Source organism: Oncorhynchus keta, chromosome 36 (assembly GCF_023373465.1).
Source record: "Oncorhynchus keta strain PuntledgeMale-10-30-2019 chromosome 36, Oket_V2, whole genome shotgun sequence".
Taxonomy (NCBI): Eukaryota; Metazoa; Chordata; class Actinopteri; order Salmoniformes; family Salmonidae; genus Oncorhynchus; species Oncorhynchus keta.
Genome location: NC_068456.1, coordinates 21,401,807 through 21,418,460, shown reverse-complemented (window position 1 = coordinate 21,418,460; position 16,654 = coordinate 21,401,807). Strand labels below are relative to the sequence as shown.

Genomic DNA, 16,654 nt, shown 5'->3' with positions numbered 1-16,654 from the left:
GATTGTACGCTGTTCGTGGCCCTGTAGGGGCACGAGCTGAGGAAGAAGGTACGAGCCGTCCAAGGACGAGAGTGAGGACAACCCATCACCTGTGCAGCCCTGAAGCAAACGGTTAATCAACCTGTATCTATGGGTCCAGAGTTGGAGGGGGGGCTGGAACCCGACCCCCCTGGGGAACCACGGGAGGAAGAGCCCAGTCTCCTCCTCCTCGAGGGGCCAGTCAAGATACCCCTTGGGGGCCAACTGAGGCGACAATTCGGCACGGCCCAGTGGGAGGATCCTAACTTGAAAGCCGCCGCAGTCCAAATGATAGCAGTGGATGGACAGCTACTTCCAGGGGTGAGTGACTGGTGATACCCCCATTTCCAAATCAAGAATAACCTTTTGTATCAGGTGTCGCGCCAATGAGATTGCATGGATACTCGCAAGAAACAGGACCTTCAGACTCAGAGATTGTCAAATAATGTTTTTTGGCTCGCACCCGAAATATTGTATGCTGATTTTACAAACAAGGAAGCTATTTTAAAGCAAATTAAGGGACTTGCAACTCTCAGACTCGACCATAACAAGACGCATAAAAGACATCAGCAAGCAATTGATGACTGACATCCGTGGTGCTGTGTTTTAGTATTGCGCTTGACGAAAGCGCTGATGTATGTGTTTAGGTCCGTTTCCCTCAAAAGGAGTCGTTGGGATAGGAACTTTTATGTTTACTACCCCTTCAAGGCAAACACGAGGAGAGGATATTCTGAAAGCCCCTGTTACATTTGTTGCTGATAATAATATTGACTGGTCAAATCGGGCATGTGTGCACTGACAGTGCCCCAAACATGTTAGGGAATGAGAAGGGACTCATAGGCCTGATGAGAAAGAGAGAGGATGTTCCCGAATTTGTTACGTTTCATTTTATCATTCGTCAGGAAGCACTTGTGGCTAAACTCAAAGACTGAGACTTACAGAATGTGATGCAGCAAGTCGTACTCGTGGTGAATATTATTATTGCGAGGGTACTGAATCACCTGCAATTCTGCGAGTTGCTGGAGGAATACCAGACAGAATATGGTGACTTGATATTTCACAATGAGGTGAGATGGCTGTCTCGTGGCAGAGTTTTGAAAAGAGGAGGCAGAGCTGGATGATCTACGGTGAATCTCCAGCTCCAAGGGAAAGCTAAAACTCCGGGCAAAATGCTGCATGTGGTCACAACATTTCAAAATAAAATCACCACACTGTTCATACCTGACAGACAGTTTGTTCATTTCCCCAAACTCAGCAGTCACCACATCCAACCCAGACATACTGCAACATTTTAGCTATGATGCATTTGTGCGTGTGTTGGAGGAGTTTGAGTCAAGATTCAAGGATATAATGGAGTGCAAGGAGTTTTTCCAACATCATTGAGAACTCCTTTCATGTGCCAGTGTCATCTCTGACCCCAGTCATCACAGCCCTCTGTCCTGACAGTGCTGGAATACAGTGAGATAGTGGAGCTGCAGGCAAATGACACATTGCAAGGTGAACTAAGATCAGGTGTTACCCATTTCTGGGGCCTTGTGTCAGACACAGTATCCACTTCTGAAGCAGTGTGTGCAAAAGGTGATATTTTATGTCAGAACTTATTCATGTGAATCAACATTTTTAACATTGAATATTGTGAAACAAAAACAGAGAAACAGTTTGCACACCTGGATTGCTTCACAAGGATAGGAACTACAGACTATACATTTAGAATGAATTCAGTCATGGGGCAGAAGGGACATTTTCGCTTATCCAACTAATGAGATAACCCTTAATATGGGTCTTATACATGTGATGTAGCCTATGTGATGTGCTGTACATCAAATCAATTGCAAGTGCTCTATTGCTCTGAATTTGCTCTCAATTGATGATAATGGAAGAAAAAGTACAACAAATTAAATATCTGTGCGGCCCTCAGAATGATTGTCTCAACCCAAAGTGGCCGCCTTACAAAAAATAGTGAGTAACACTGCTGTAGGGTTTGTTCTGATGATGTCTGTCTGTCTCTAGGAGGAGGTGATCACCACATCAGGAGGAGAGCTTCTGCAGGAGGCATGTAAACGTACAGTCTCAGCCACGGACTATGGGGGGCTCTTCCAATGACCCCCCCCCCACCCTGTCAGGTCACTATGAACCCCTTTCTGCTCCCTGCAATGTTACTTTGACCTCCCCACCTGGATTCCCACCGAGTGAGCCGTCTTTCTCCAGGCATGGCGCCATGTCTTCAGACTCTAACCGTTCCACAGGACTGTCTCTACAGACATCCGTTCACCCAGTAGCATCTTGCATGCGCCTCGCCACTAGGTGTTGCAGTGGGGAATTATTGGTAAACAAATTGCTGCTACAAGCTGTTTGGAAACTGGAAAATGTCTAACACGAGAGAAGAGTGAGCCATTGGGATATACATTGTTTCTAACTGAGAAGTTACACAAATGTTGAGCAACAGTGCAATTCAGGACAAGATCAAGCTCTTAGGGAAAGAGCAGACTTGTGTACGCGGGTAAGCAGACAGAAACCCAGACACCAGAGGCAACAAGGAACAGAGGTGGATTGTTCAAAGTGTCTTGCATCTGTCAAACACTCCTATTGACACTATTTCTTGTTGAAGACAAAGATTCTCACTTTGTACTTATGCAAACTTATGAAAAGAGAGAAATAGCTACTTCCCCACTTGAGACACAAAACACATTCAGATTAAACAAAGGTTGTCTCAGATGTTATGCTTTTAGGGAGTACTAAAGCTTCAAAGTGGAGTCATAGAGGACTTGTTTTTATGCACTCATTCCTATTGGGAATCTGTTGTCATCCTGATTGGGCTTTGTTCCTGGGCAATAATGCAGTTGAAGGAGAAAATTTGCATAGAAATAACTGACATAGAAATTACATATACCGAATGAATGCACATCCTCCTCCCAGTTAAAGGTACTATAAGAAGGAAGTATTCATAATTCCTTGAGGTCCACCCATCTTTAAAATGAATGGAGCAACTGCCCTCCTGTTCATGATGCAAGACTTGTGCTGTCGAAGCACTGACAGCTTTTTCCATGCAAGTGATAGCCTCACTGGACCCGAGTGGGTAACCAGAGCTCCTCTTTTCCAACGGCCAGAATCATTCGGCAGTTAGAACAGCCTATACTAAACAGCACTATGCTAATGCCGCCACCCCCCAGTTAACATAATCAACACACACTCCCACCCACCCCGCAAACACACAGTCAATTATAAGCTCAGGTTTCCACAACACTGGGATGCAGCATTTTCCTGGCTAGTATAGATAGGCTGCTGTAGTAACGCAGCAGGAGAGATTGTGTGGCAGGCAGCCTTTGTCCAGCTTTAGGTGTCAGTTTCTCAGCAGTATGTCCAGCATTAATCAGTGAGCTAGGTGGTCAGTCTGTTTAGAGCAGCCAGTAAGTAGTCAGCCACAGACACACAAAGCTACACTGAATATCAACTTCATCAGTGTCTGTCACTCATCAACCTGTGGAAAACAGAGAAAAAAGGTCCCGTGGGCATCAAAGGGAGGGATCAAAGATGGAATTGTTCCTACTACTTTGCCCCAAAAACAATAAAACACCTTGTCTAATATAGAGGGATTTTGTTTTCCTATCAGGCAACACCTTTTCCAGGTAGGCAATAGCTGTATATGGAGTTACTGCGCTAAATTGTTTGGACTGTCCTTCCTGTACTATTGTGGCCGTTGTTTTTACACAGCACATTCTACAGAAATGACACAAAACACAAACTGTCAGAAACAGAAATTGGCAAGCGACACTGTCACCAGCAAATTACACAGATCTGTTCTTTCATGGATAAATTACTCTCATCTTTTTGAGATAAAGGATAGACTATATACATTGTATAAATGTTGCTTTACGAATAGTATACTGCCTTGACTTGTAGAGAATTTCTTAACTGCAGGGAATCAATTACCAAAGTTATGGTAGTCACATTTCACATAATTGCCACAATTGAGTAGTTGCCAACACCCTAAAGATAACAAGCTAATTCTAGGGCTTGAACAAATCAATCACAATTATGGCTATCAATTTATAGTGTAATATCTACACTGTCTAAAATGTTGCAAGATTCCAAAATAAATGAAGGCTGTTCAGGACTTCTGTTAATTTCCCATTATGAACACAAGAGGGCTCTAAAACACAATTAAGTGAGTACTTTTTAGAATAAAGTTACCTTTGTTTTTTTGGGGCAAAGCCAATATGTCTGTGTTTATAAAGGAAGCCCAATTCTGAAATTTTGCCCAATTATTGGCAGGCGCTGATCTGATTGGTAAAAAGATCAAATAGTGGGAGGAAAATATTAGAATTGGGGTGTGTGTAAATGAAGCCATTTTAATCTGTGATGATTAATTACACAGTGAAATTGAACAAAAATGGACAACATACTTTATTGCTTATAAAAGCCTATCCAGAATTAAGAAAATTCACATTTACAAAATGTCATTTGGTAAAACAGAGAACATCTACATATGGGAAAAAAAGAAGTCCCTTTTGTTAAAAACACTCCCACGATCACATGGAAGCAATCTAACACAAGCACACAAAATTGTTAAACTACATAAAAGACCTAGACCATCAGATGTGTAAATGGGAGTTGAAGGCCTGAATGAAAGTCCTTTAATTTGATCTTGTAATGTATGACATCTGGCTCAAGTATATAGCATTCATCAGCTGTAAAGATATCCTCATTCAACAATTACATTGTCAATCGGCAGACACTCTTACACAGAGCAATTAGGGTTAAGTGCTTTGCTCAAGGGCACATCAGATTTTTCACCGAGCAGGCTTGGGGAGTCGAACCAGTGACCCTTTGATTACTGGCCCAATGTTCTTAACCGCTAGGCTACCTGCCATAGATGGCTCTGTAACACACCCCATTCTGGTATGAGGACAGCAGTGGAGGGGGAATGAGCAGGGCATCATTGGACAGGATGAAGGTAAAGCAAGCTCAAGCAGTTCTAGCTTGCAGCAAACACCGCCGCTGAAAACGCTTTCGGAAGGCTTGGAGTAATGTTTCAGGAAGTCTGTGCTCATTCTGTGGCCAGAGGTCACTTGGATGTGGGCTGGGTGTCTTGTTGAGGTGTAAAGGCTGAGCAGAGGAGACACAAGTTGGGCATCAAGACATCCCGTACAGTTGTAATTGTATCTTTTCTACATAAAGTGCCTCCGGGCAGCCCGATCAGACAGCATTGTATTTAATATCTAACAAGAGCAGAGTGGAACAGCTCAGCACATTTTCAAGCTAAAATTAAAAAGGCGTCGACTGGGTTTGCATTTGTGAATGTGTTTAGAAAAACAGATCAAGATAAGACAGTAAAAATTATTCAAGACATTATAGGTGAATACAATCTCTCAATCAAAACTTTCACCATGCAGGCAGATAACCAGGTCTAGTGATGTGATCACAACACAATCCCGGCTATAGGTTGATGGGATATGAGCACTATGATCAGATCTCACCTGTGGTTTAAGTGGCCCATGCTGCTCTGGATGTCTCCCTGTCTGTCGGTCTGGGTGAGAGACACCGGGCTCCGTGTCTCCCTGTCTGTCGGTCTGGGTGAGAGACACCGGGCTCCGTGTCTCCCTGTCTGTCGGTCTGGGTGAGAGACACCGGGCTCCGTGTCTCCCTGTCTGTCGGTCTGGGTGAGAGACACCGGGCTCCGTGTCTCCCTGTCTGTCGGTCTGGGTGAGAGACACCGGGCTCCGTGTCTCCCTGTCTGTCGGTCTGGGTGAGAGACACCGGGCTCCGTGTCTCCCTGTCTCTCGGTCTGGGTGAGAGACACCGGGCTCCGTGTCTCCCTGTCTCTCGGTCTGGGTGAGAGACACCGGGCTCCGTGTCTCCCTGTCTGTCGGTCTGGGTGAGAGACACCGGGCTCCGTGTCTCCCTGTCTGTCGGTCTGGGTGAGAGACACCGGGCTCCGTGTCTCCCTGTCTGTCGGTCTGGGTGAGAGACACCGGGCTCCGTGTCTCCCTGTCTGTCGGTCTGGGTGAGAGACACCGGGCTCCGTGTCTCCCTGTCTGTCGGTCTGGGTGAGAGACACCGGGCTCCGTGTCTCCCTGTCTGTCGGTCTGGGTGAGAGACACCGGGCTCCGTGTCTCTCTGTCGGTCTGGGTGAGAGACACCGGGCTCCGTGTCTCCCTGTCTGTCGGTCTGGGTGAGAGACACCGGGCTCCGTGTCTCCCTGTCTGTCGGTCTGGGTGAGAGACACCGGGCTCCGTGTCTCCCTGTCTGTCGGTCTGGGTGAGAGACACCGGGCTCCGTGTCTCCCTGTCTGTCGGTCTGGGTGAGAGACACCGGGCTCCGTGTCTCCCTGTCTGTCGGTCTGGGTGAGAGACACCGGGCTCCGTGTCTCCCTGTCTGTCGGTCTGGGTGAGAGACACCGGGCTCCGTGTCTCCCTGTCTGTCGGTCTGGGTGAGAGACACCGGGCTCCGTGTCTCCCTGTCTGTCGGTCTGGGTGAGAGACACCGGGCTCCGTGTCTCCCTGTCTGTCGGTCTGGGTGAGAGACACCGGGCTCCGTGTCTCCCTGTCTGTCGGTCTGGGTGAGAGACACCGGGCTCCGTGTCTCCCTGTCTGTCGGTCTGGGTGAGAGACACCGGGCTCCGTGTCTCCCTGTCTGTCGGTCTGGGTGAGAGACACCGGGCTCCGTGTCTCCCTGTCTGTCGGTCTGGGTGAGAGACACCGGGCTCCGTGTCTCCCTGTCTGTCGGTCTGGGTGAGAGACACCGGGCTCTGTCTCCACTGCTGCACTTGCCCAAGCTTCCTTGGCTGGAGTCAACACAACAGTAAAATAATCTAACTCAGCTACTCTTGAGTCAACAAGCTAACAACTAATACTTCACTTATGGGTCATCTAAGACTGATCAAAATAAAGCATGTCATCTACACACACACACATTGCGTCAATAGTCGTTTCCCTTAAGTTGTGTCTACATGACCGATACGCAACACTAGTTGGCCTGATGCAGTACACATTGTGGAATGACAAGTTGTGAGACACATGACCGCTAGAAAAGACAAGGCATGATGGACAATAGGTCAGAGGTTCAGCTGTGCACTTTTGGTTTTGACTGGCTGCAGACTGATTCTAATGGTTTAAAAGGTAGACTCTGCTAGATGACTGCCACGAGCAGCACCACAGATATTGAGATGAGCAAGATGCAATACTTTGCGCTCAACACAGTATCTGCACGGGTTCGCTTCACTCTGTTACAGCATTGTAGGTAGAGAATTTTAAATTAAAAAGAGAGAAGTTGAGGCTCACACTTTGTTGTGGAAATTGACCCACCATGCAGTTTACTGTCTGCATCTACCTTTAAAATAGAGCTGCATTTCTCATGTTTAGCTGAGGTAAGGGACAATGGTGGTGCCAGTTGAAAGCCTGTCACATAACAGTGCCGAAATCCTGTTGTTTCAGATTGAGCTCTAGGGCGAGGTCTTATATCGGAGCCATTGCAGCTGCACTGACGTGGTAAACTCCTACTCCTCCTCCCCCAGTCTGATATGCTACCATTCTACTCATGAAACACTGAAGGCTAGAGAACACACCTTTTAAACCTGTGCGGCGACTTAAATTGTTGTTTTTGGATCATTGAGGTATGATGTATTGACCCAGGAATCTACCTGGGTTTATTGGTTAAGACTGTCGCCAGGAAAGAGGAAAACATTCACTGTGTCTGAGGCAAACCATACAAAAATGTATCTAATTACAAAAACAAAGGGAAACCCAGGGTGTATTTTTAAGTCCAACTGCAATCCTGTGAGAGAAGGCACATAAGAGTCTTGAGTTGAATAAGGCGGATTAAATGTCCACTGTGCAGGCTCTTGCAGAGGTATCCCATCTCCAGAGACTGACAGAACAGTCCAAAGATAACAAGCCACGGGTATAGACGTATTCTTGTCGCTTGCCATGCCTCAGAGAGAGATCAGAGATAGGGAGGAATGTATGGTGGCTAGTCCCAGTACTGTCCTCTGTAGGCCTATGCATTTCACCACACCACTCAGTAGTAGTTAAACCTGACCTTCTCAATGTCACCGATCAGTGTCCGAGCAAAGAAGATGCCCATCATCTGAGAAGTGAGAAAAATTCATAGCATTAGCTTAGAACATATCCACATGTAGTCTTTCATTTACACGTGGATATACTTATATTTACCTGGAGTACAGATATAACGATGAATACTCCAGCTATTATGTAGATATTCCGAGGCAGCCACTCCTCCAAGGCTGGGATGCAGCCCTTGACGTAAATGGCGTTACTCCAGACCCCCTGCAACAGGAAATGACAGCTATATAGAATGCTCTTCCATACCTTCGTATATACCAGCTCACTCAAATCACCTTACTACAACCATTGCACTTAATGCATCTTATAAAGGCTAGATCCAACAGATTGCTTTTTCAAATACTAAAGATTTAACACCAAGTGTGTGTTGTCAAGAAGTTTACAGAATTTGAACAAAAAAGTACTTTCTGCTATTGTGTAGCCTTCATCCATGACAGCCTATGTATGAAAAAAATCTTAGTGAAATTGATAGAGCACCATAAAGGACAGAGGAAAGGTCAATGTTGGCAAATATTTGGTTCTTCTGCAATGAATTGAGTCATCTATGATGAAAAACAACTCAGCTCTTCCAAGTTCAGCATAAAAATAAAAAAAAACATTTATCCATGTGCATCTGCAGTGTCGAAGACGTCCTTCCTGATCAACAAATAAGACAAATAAGTCTGCCTTGAAACCTTGTAAACCCCTGTATGGTTCTTCCGTCTCCCAAACTAATAACAACGAAGACAAATAGTTCATTCTGAGCCAGGGGACCAGAACCAAAGTAAAACAGGGTGAATGTGAAAAACACCACTTTAAACCCCAACTTGGAGAGCGACCACTGAAACACTAGGCCAAAATATAGATGAAGAATAATTTATTTTCAGCCTGCCGCTCTCCGTAGTGATAGAGATTCACAGGGGCAGAAGGGAGCCAACCAGGACATGAGTTTATCCCATTTGGGTAATGGGGAGAAAAGACACCGTTAATACAGAGTTTAAATGACGTGCCACTAAAGCCTGTATCATCTACCCTTAAGAAATGGAAGTTCTTTCTGCACTGAAATTGCTTAAACATTTACTCACAATACAAAATGTTTTCCTTTCACAGCAGTAGTTTTAATACAGCTAGTACAGAGGCAGATTGTCAAACAGTAGACATGGATGCATATATAGGTGATATAAAGACAGTTCGGGATATTTAACACGAGTTAGCAATTGCAGTAACGCTAGTTGGAAACTTCCTTCAAACTGAACGCAGAGACAAACATTTTATCCACGAGTTCATCTGACTCTGGGGAAGTAGATAAAGTGCTACATTGCCAAAACCCTGAAGTATCCCTTTCAAAAGACATGCAGTATGATATAATGAAGAGAAAAAGCTTTGGATAAAAGCATATACTAAATAGCATATAGTATGAACACATGTATGTGATGTGTGCGCTGGATAGGGTCTTACCTTTGGACCTTTACGGACATCATATCCACACTGGGTGTTTAAAACGGTGTCCTGAGGAGAGAGAAACAGTTCGATTTAGTACCGGCAGTGTCAAGGACTAATAAGAAGCATACCTAAAAATGAGTATGACAGTGGGAGTTGTAACACGAGAACAGAGTGACTTATTCAGAGGAGACGAATACTGACGGAGCAATGACACCAATGGCGTATTTCCATTACGGATTTGACCAGTGTTTCACCCAAAATAAAATCAGGCTTTTCGGTTTCAACCTACGCAGCACAGCACCCGGTGTCACACTTGGGGCCAAAGGCCAGGCCACTGGTACTTTTCAGCTTTCATTTACATAATAGCTAATTGAAGTTTAACACCATCTCACAAAGCAGCTGTTTTTTTGGTTATGCAGAGGTTGTTGATTCTGCTCTTCACAAGTCCTCACGGTCAGCCCTAGCTATACAAACACATTTTCCCTAGTATAACACAAGGGTGTATACACTAGTGTAACAGTAGCACAAAAGAGACATGGAGAGACGGGCAGAGAGTACTTACTGCAGGGTCACTGAGGCAGCAGGAGAAGGGCACTCCACACCTCTCTCTGCTGGGGTTGTTGACGGTGCAGTTGAAGTAAAGATTCAGGTTCCAGTCATCAGGCTCCTTGGCTCCGCAGCAGTGGTTCTAGGACAGACAGTAGAGGGGAGTGAGTCAGAGATGGTTCTAACTAACCAAACACACTGAAGCATCTTCATACCACACATCTGACAGTGTAGGACTGAGCATACAGTACATATACATTAGGAGGACAACAGTTCAGGTCTCATCAGGTCCCCAGAGAACAACAGGCCATTGCAGCAAGACTTGTGAAAACAAGCACACTCTAACACTGGAATGTATGAACAATCTCTGAGCGGTTGGAAGGAAAGGAAACAATGTGACAGAAAGGATGTGAGAGACAGCATGAAACAAAACAGCAGCAAGACATTATCAGGGAGGGGAAAGAGGCACTGGTTAAAACATCACCTTGTGTCTCACAATCCCTTTCTCTGCCTCTATATCCCATTACCCACCCCCACAGCCAGACCTTGCATAGCTCTCCTACCATCTTTTGCAGGGAGTCGATGAGGTTCTGCAGGTCGATGTCCTCCCTGTAGGCCTTGACGTTGGACAGGAAGAAGTCATTGATCCACTCCCTGACGTTGTCCTGAAAGACGAACGCCAGCACGGCTGCCGTCAGCTCCAGGAAGAAGATGAACCCGATGACCCCTGAGAACTGAAGGACAGAAACAAGCCATTTACCTGTGGTGAGAGACTAATAGAGGGGCATCCGAGTCAGACACAAAGACAGGACAGTCGTGTTCGTGGTAGCACGAGTAGACAAAACAAAAAAAACAATTGCATACCCCTATCAATAGAGTAGTGTTATCACAATACCAACATTTTACTAATGATTCAATACCAGGCCAAGAATAGCGATACCACAGAGGAAAACAACTCAGAGTGGGCTAGCACCCGGTTCATCCAAGTCCCTGTGATACTTGTTCCTGTTTTCTAAACGTTATGCGCATGTGCTACATCAACAACCCTTCACTGATATTCACACTCCCACTCAACACATATAGTATTCAACATCACACTAACATAATACTGGATAGAACGGCTGATTTTCTCACATTTAAGGGCCTACCTGTGTTTTGGCTGGAGGAATACACATGCATAATGATCTGCATATCATTGTGGCAATAAGGGGGAAACCGCAGCATGAAACCTTTACCTCTTCATTAAAAACAGACAGATGCTCCCTCCCGTCTCCCACATACTAGGCCTACCTGTTAAATTCTCTAGCAACAGCTGTGGTGAACATTGCCTGCCGTCAGCATGCCAATTACACAAAATTGAGAAATAAGGTTTTTGTGAATATAGAAAGTTTCTGGGATGTTGTGTTTATATTTTTGTTCAGTGTATATCAAATATGCATTAAATCGAGCAGAAAATGTAAAAAGGTCGCTCCGGTAATACAGGTAATGGTTTATTGCCATTTGAGCTAGAGAAAAGAATCTCTCTGCTGTAAAGCTGCAAGTATGCCTGTCACTAAGCTGTATTTGTCCTCTGGCACTCAAAGGCTGCTTGACAGTGAACTTGCACAGCCTACCCAGACTGGCCTGTGCTTTATGAAATGATACATTGTATCAACTTTGCTTGCACTTCTCCAATGTAACAGAAGACTCATCCCCACTCGCCATCACAGCTAAATTCTATTTTAAAAACTGATTGCGGAATAAATGCGCAGACAGAGCGGACTGAGAGAAGCAGGTGAGTGATGGCTGGAAGGGGATGTGGCTGCCGGCTGGCTGATTACCGCTCCCACACCTGATATATGCATGAAAGTGAAGTGGATATTACTGGACTGGGGCATTCAAGAGACTAGCGTTGCTTAAAAAAATCCAACTGAATTTATAAAACACTTAACATTTTATAACAGGCGCCAGCAGATTCTTTAGATTGGTAGGGCTGAAAAATGCGGTACTGTCACATGAAACTTTACTACGGTTTTCTTAAGAGTTGGTATTGTGATATTTTGATACTGTAATATTTACGTGCAACACTGCAATGCAGGATGTGGTGAATGAAGGAATCCCTTATTCATAGATCCACTCAATAAGATAGACACCCCTTGTTAGTCATAGGATGTGGAATCAACTGTGGAGCATGTCTGACTCATGGAGCATAAGCTGGGCCAACAGAGGTGCATGTTTGTAAGGGCAGCTAAAATATATTTACCAGTATGCTATGAGACACAGAGAAAAAGGATTGTTGAAGGGGTGCGGTACTCACAAATTTGAGGAGGCAAATGTTCTCCCTGAGTGCACCTACACATCCTGCGAAGCCCAGGATGAAGGTGATCGCTCCCACAGCCAGCACCAGCCACACAGGGTCAAAGCCATGCAGCCGTGTCACCTGGGTCAGGTCCAACAGCACACCCTATAGGTGAGAGAGCAGTCAAGTTAAAGGCCTAGTGCAGTCAAAGACGAGATTTCTAAAATATAGATATAGCCACACAATGAGGTTGGAATAATACTGTGGTATTGCAAAAATGATAATGCTCTTTAAGTCCAAGAACTGTTTGAAAAGACTGCCTGTTTTGGTGAGATGGGGGTTTGGCCTTCAACGGTGACATCAGGCGGTCACAATTAGTTAGACCAATAAGTTCCAAACATCTTACAATAACAGCTAGTTTTCCCCCACTCCCAAAACAGCCCTAACAAAATTATTGCTCTTTGCTAACAAGCTGGTGTCTAACCCGGGCGACAAGCTCCCTAACCCGGGCGACGCTAGGCCAATTGTGCATCGCCACACGGATCTCCCGGTCGCGGCCGGTTACGACAGAGCCTGGGCGCGAACCCAGAGTCTCTGGTGGCACAGCTGGCGCTGCAGTACAGCACCCTTAACCACCCGGGAGGCTGGTTTCTTTTTTTAACATTGAAAAACAATCCCAGTAAGGTACAGCTGCATCAGACCTTTAATAGTTGAGCCAACAGACCCCCAGGCTATTGTGTATGGCAACACAGGACCGAAGTCTGGTCAATTATTTGAAATCTATTTTGCTAATTGTTTTCCAGTGAACTCAATTTTCATATTGCAGTTTCTCTAGATATAAATCATGTCAAGCCTTTACTGTGCAATGTAGTAGGGAGTAATGGTTTCCAACAAGCCAATATCCTATATAGCTTTGTGCAGAAAATGTAATTAACTACAATCCATCTACTTGTCCGGTTTCTCTTTTAGGACTGCTAAATTAGGTTAGAATGTGCGAGGGGGTAGAGAGCAGTTTTTTCACAAGGTCTCTCTACCTGAATACACATGGTTGGTATCCAGCAGTGACAAGTTTGCCTTATTTACTTTAAAGAACTAAAACAATAGTGATTTTGTCAAACAGCATAGGCAGCAGCTCTGACCAACAAGTGTAATATAATACAATATTTAAATTGTGTAAAGTGAATAAATCATTCAATGATGTGTAAAGTGACAGCACAAAGCAATATTTTGCACTATTCTTTAAATGCCCCAGTGATAAGCAGTAATGGGCAGTCACTAACATCATTGGAATTTGATGAATTGTTTTATTCTGTGTTGGGACAGCATTCAACACAATTAATTTAATGTTTACTTTTTTTCAATAGAAATTGAAAAGATTTAATAATCAAACTGAAACAGGCCTAAAAAAAGCACTAATCGCTCAGCACTAAACACTGATGACAGAGACTGATATAATTTCAAGAATAGCATCAACATGCAGGCATTACTTCAAACATTGAATAAATCACAGCGTACCTGTGATTAAAAGCTGATGTGTTACCTAGTAAAAATTAATAGGTCCAATACGCATTGGAATAACCTCTAATGTAGTCAAGCGGTTTGACCCTAGACAACAGACATTTACATTAAAATGCCTTATCAGCTAAAATTAAGCCATGTGTAACAAGAGGGGAAATTACATTTGAATTTGATAATTGTGAAGCTTTCAAAAGCTGTGAAGAGAAGTGACTGGATAATCCTGGCTTAAGTATTATACAGCCAATCAGTCTGTGTGTTTAAGGTCAATCTCAAACACAATTATACAAACAGTCATTTGTCTCTGTCCAGTGGTGAAACATTCACAGGGCCATGGGAGAAGCTGCTAACTCACCTTCTCACTCCAGGCCCAGAACCCAATGGCAATGAATGCTGCTCCAGCCAGCTGAGAAAAGAAGCATAGAAACATTTTTTTCTGGTGTGTTCATTTATTTACATAAGGTGTGTTTACTTGTATTTAACCAGGGCATTAGGTAGACCTCTGCACATTAAAGAACATTGAAGCATAGATATATATAAATAAACTAGAAAAAAATAAATAGGAATCCTGCTGACCACAAACACTTTAATTACAAAGGGGGAGCAACATAATACATTTTTAAAAACAGGATGAGCAGTCACAAATAGTTACCACACCCCCTTCCCTATCAAGAGACGAAGTAACACTTAACCAGAAAACAAACCGAAACATTTCTACATTTCCTGTTGACACCAAGAGAGGAAACTAGCACCCATCAGACTGAGTCCTGTTCACTCTAAAGCAGGAAGTATGGGCTCTCAATGTTCATCCTCAACTCGATGTTGGCAGGGAATTGATAGAAATGTGTAAAGTGACAGCACAAAGCAATATTTTGCACTATTCTTTAATTGACTAAATAAACCAAAGCCATGGCTGTTACCAGTGGAGGATTTTATCAGAGGGAGAGGCTATGGAAAAAGTACTCTGTGTAGATAGACAGTGGCACCGGGTCAGCCTGCAGAGGCTGCCATCTGGCCTCCAATGCAGAAAATGGTTGAAGTGAATCAATGTGTTTCCTACATGGGATTCCTAGAAATTCTTGCATGAAAAGAAAACAATGGGCACCACCCTATTGTTGCAGTATTCTAGTATCTGATTTAGGTACTGTTCATGGCCAACAGTATATTCATAGCTACATTCATTGCTTAGCACCAAATGAGACATGGGGGTGTCATAGTATTTGTATGCCTATATTCAAGAGGAAAGAGGTCTGCCTAAAAAAGAAGCAGGAGTCTACGAGCCAGAATGTTGAATACAATTATATTTACACTTACTTAACCGGTTGTCTGTGCTTTTGACGGTAGGTGGTAGAGATAAGGTATCCACAGGAAAGTGTTGTTAACTCAACTTTTTGCAGTGCCGGTACTATCTGTCGCTTAGATTTACAATCTCCTGACACATTGCACAATATGTAACCAATAGCCGATTTTACCAGAACATAGTAAATAAACCGAAGCACGTTTCCTCACAATCAGCTTGAAGTGTTTGTGAAGTTTGCCAGCTGATTGGGATGGGACAGGTTCGGTCTGTGGTTCAGCCATATTATGCATGTGTTTGTTTTGTCAGTATTGAAAACACAACCAGAAATACAAGCCAGCGTACTCAGTCTGGTTGATAACACTTCCCTGTGGATATTTTGTCTCAGATTACTTCAGACAGAGAAAAGCAGCAGACAATAGGTAAAGTAAGTTGAAGTCTGTTCAACATTCTGACTTGTAATAGGACTGTTCGGGAATGCTGAGCCTACATGTTAGAGATGAGTAAGTATCACATTCTCGGGTTCTAAAGAGAGGCTAAACATTTGCCTGTCTTAAAGGTTTTACAGGGCTACCGCTCGTGCTACTTACCCAAAATATTATGTTGTAGCTAAACATGAGGTACTTGTAGCAGCAGCTGACCTCTTCATTTGCATAACGATAGTAGTGCATCTTTTCCCCTGTGTTGAGAGACGAGACATAACATTTAGCTAGGTGGCACGGATATAACAGGATGTGAAAGGTTTACCTAGTTAGCTTTGTGTATAATCCAGCTGCATCTCCATAAAGGTCAGCAACATACATGTTTAGTTAGCACAACTGAAACACATAATGGTAAGTTAGCTACAACTGATTATTGACAAGACCCAAGCTAGCTTTTAAAACTTATTTGGCCAGCTAACTAGCTAAACGCTAGTTTACCATTTTCAATCTAGTTAACGTTAAACGTTAGCCTTTACCTGGCTACCAAGTTAGTCGGTCAAGACAAATAATTTATACTGCGGCTAGATAACATGGTAGCTACATGTAAACACAGCTAACTTAGCAAGCTAGCTAACGTTACTAGCCATGGTGGCTTCCCGGGACATAAATGTGATTCATTGGAAAGTTAAACACATGTGCCATTCAATAATTATGCCGCTAAGTCTCTAATGTTCCCTTGCTAGATGCTAACGTTAATTAATTTAGCTAAATAACGTTAAGTTAGCTAGCCACTGACTAGGAGTCAGCTAACGCTAGCTTCGTTGTTTAGCTAACTAACGGTGACGACATTTTTTTTCATAACTACTGTAGCTAGCAAACTCGTTGCATTTAATCAATTCGTAATACTTATTTTCTTCGTCGCTATCTCATCACTCACCGCTTTGTTGGCTTGGCTGAGTTTTAAAAACTCTTTGGAGACTTTATTCTCGACTTCCCGAAAGGGCAGGAAGCCACGCCCAATTTGTCCGGGTGTGGCCTGCTCCCCTTACTGGATGTGGCGAAAAATGTCTCCTAA

General features: G+C 44.0%; 2 protein-coding genes across 3 annotated transcripts in view; one reads left to right on the top strand and one right to left on the bottom strand.

The window, feature by feature from the left end:
- Positions 1–5,276, top strand: part of sh2d4ba (SH2 domain containing 4Ba) — an 18,348-nt gene extending 13,072 nt beyond the window's left edge. Inside the window, exon 8 of the mRNA XM_035754510.2 lies at positions 2,029–5,276. Coding sequence (XP_035610403.1) covers positions 2,029–2,121 — 93 coding nt within the window. The 3' untranslated portion in view covers positions 2,122–5,276. The remainder of the gene's footprint in view (positions 1–2,028) is intronic.
- Positions 4,405–16,654, bottom strand: LOC118369805 (tetraspanin-14). Of its 2 annotated transcripts, none has more exons than XM_035754511.2 (9): positions 16,517–16,654; positions 15,748–15,836; positions 14,216–14,266; positions 12,364–12,510; positions 10,631–10,801; positions 10,084–10,209; positions 9,537–9,587; positions 8,190–8,303; positions 4,405–8,103 (listed from the first exon to the last, which is right to left on the bottom strand). In XM_035754511.2, exons 2-9 carry the CDS (start codon positions 15,826–15,828, stop codon positions 8,035–8,037), a joined length of 810 nt encoding a protein of 269 aa, XP_035610404.1. In that variant the 5' UTR covers positions 15,829–15,836; positions 16,517–16,654; the 3' UTR covers positions 4,405–8,034. The 2 variants fall into 2 exon arrangements, with proteins under 2 accessions (XP_035610404.1, XP_052354618.1); XM_052498658.1 differs by lacking the exon at positions 16,517–16,654 and adding an exon at positions 16,486–16,509.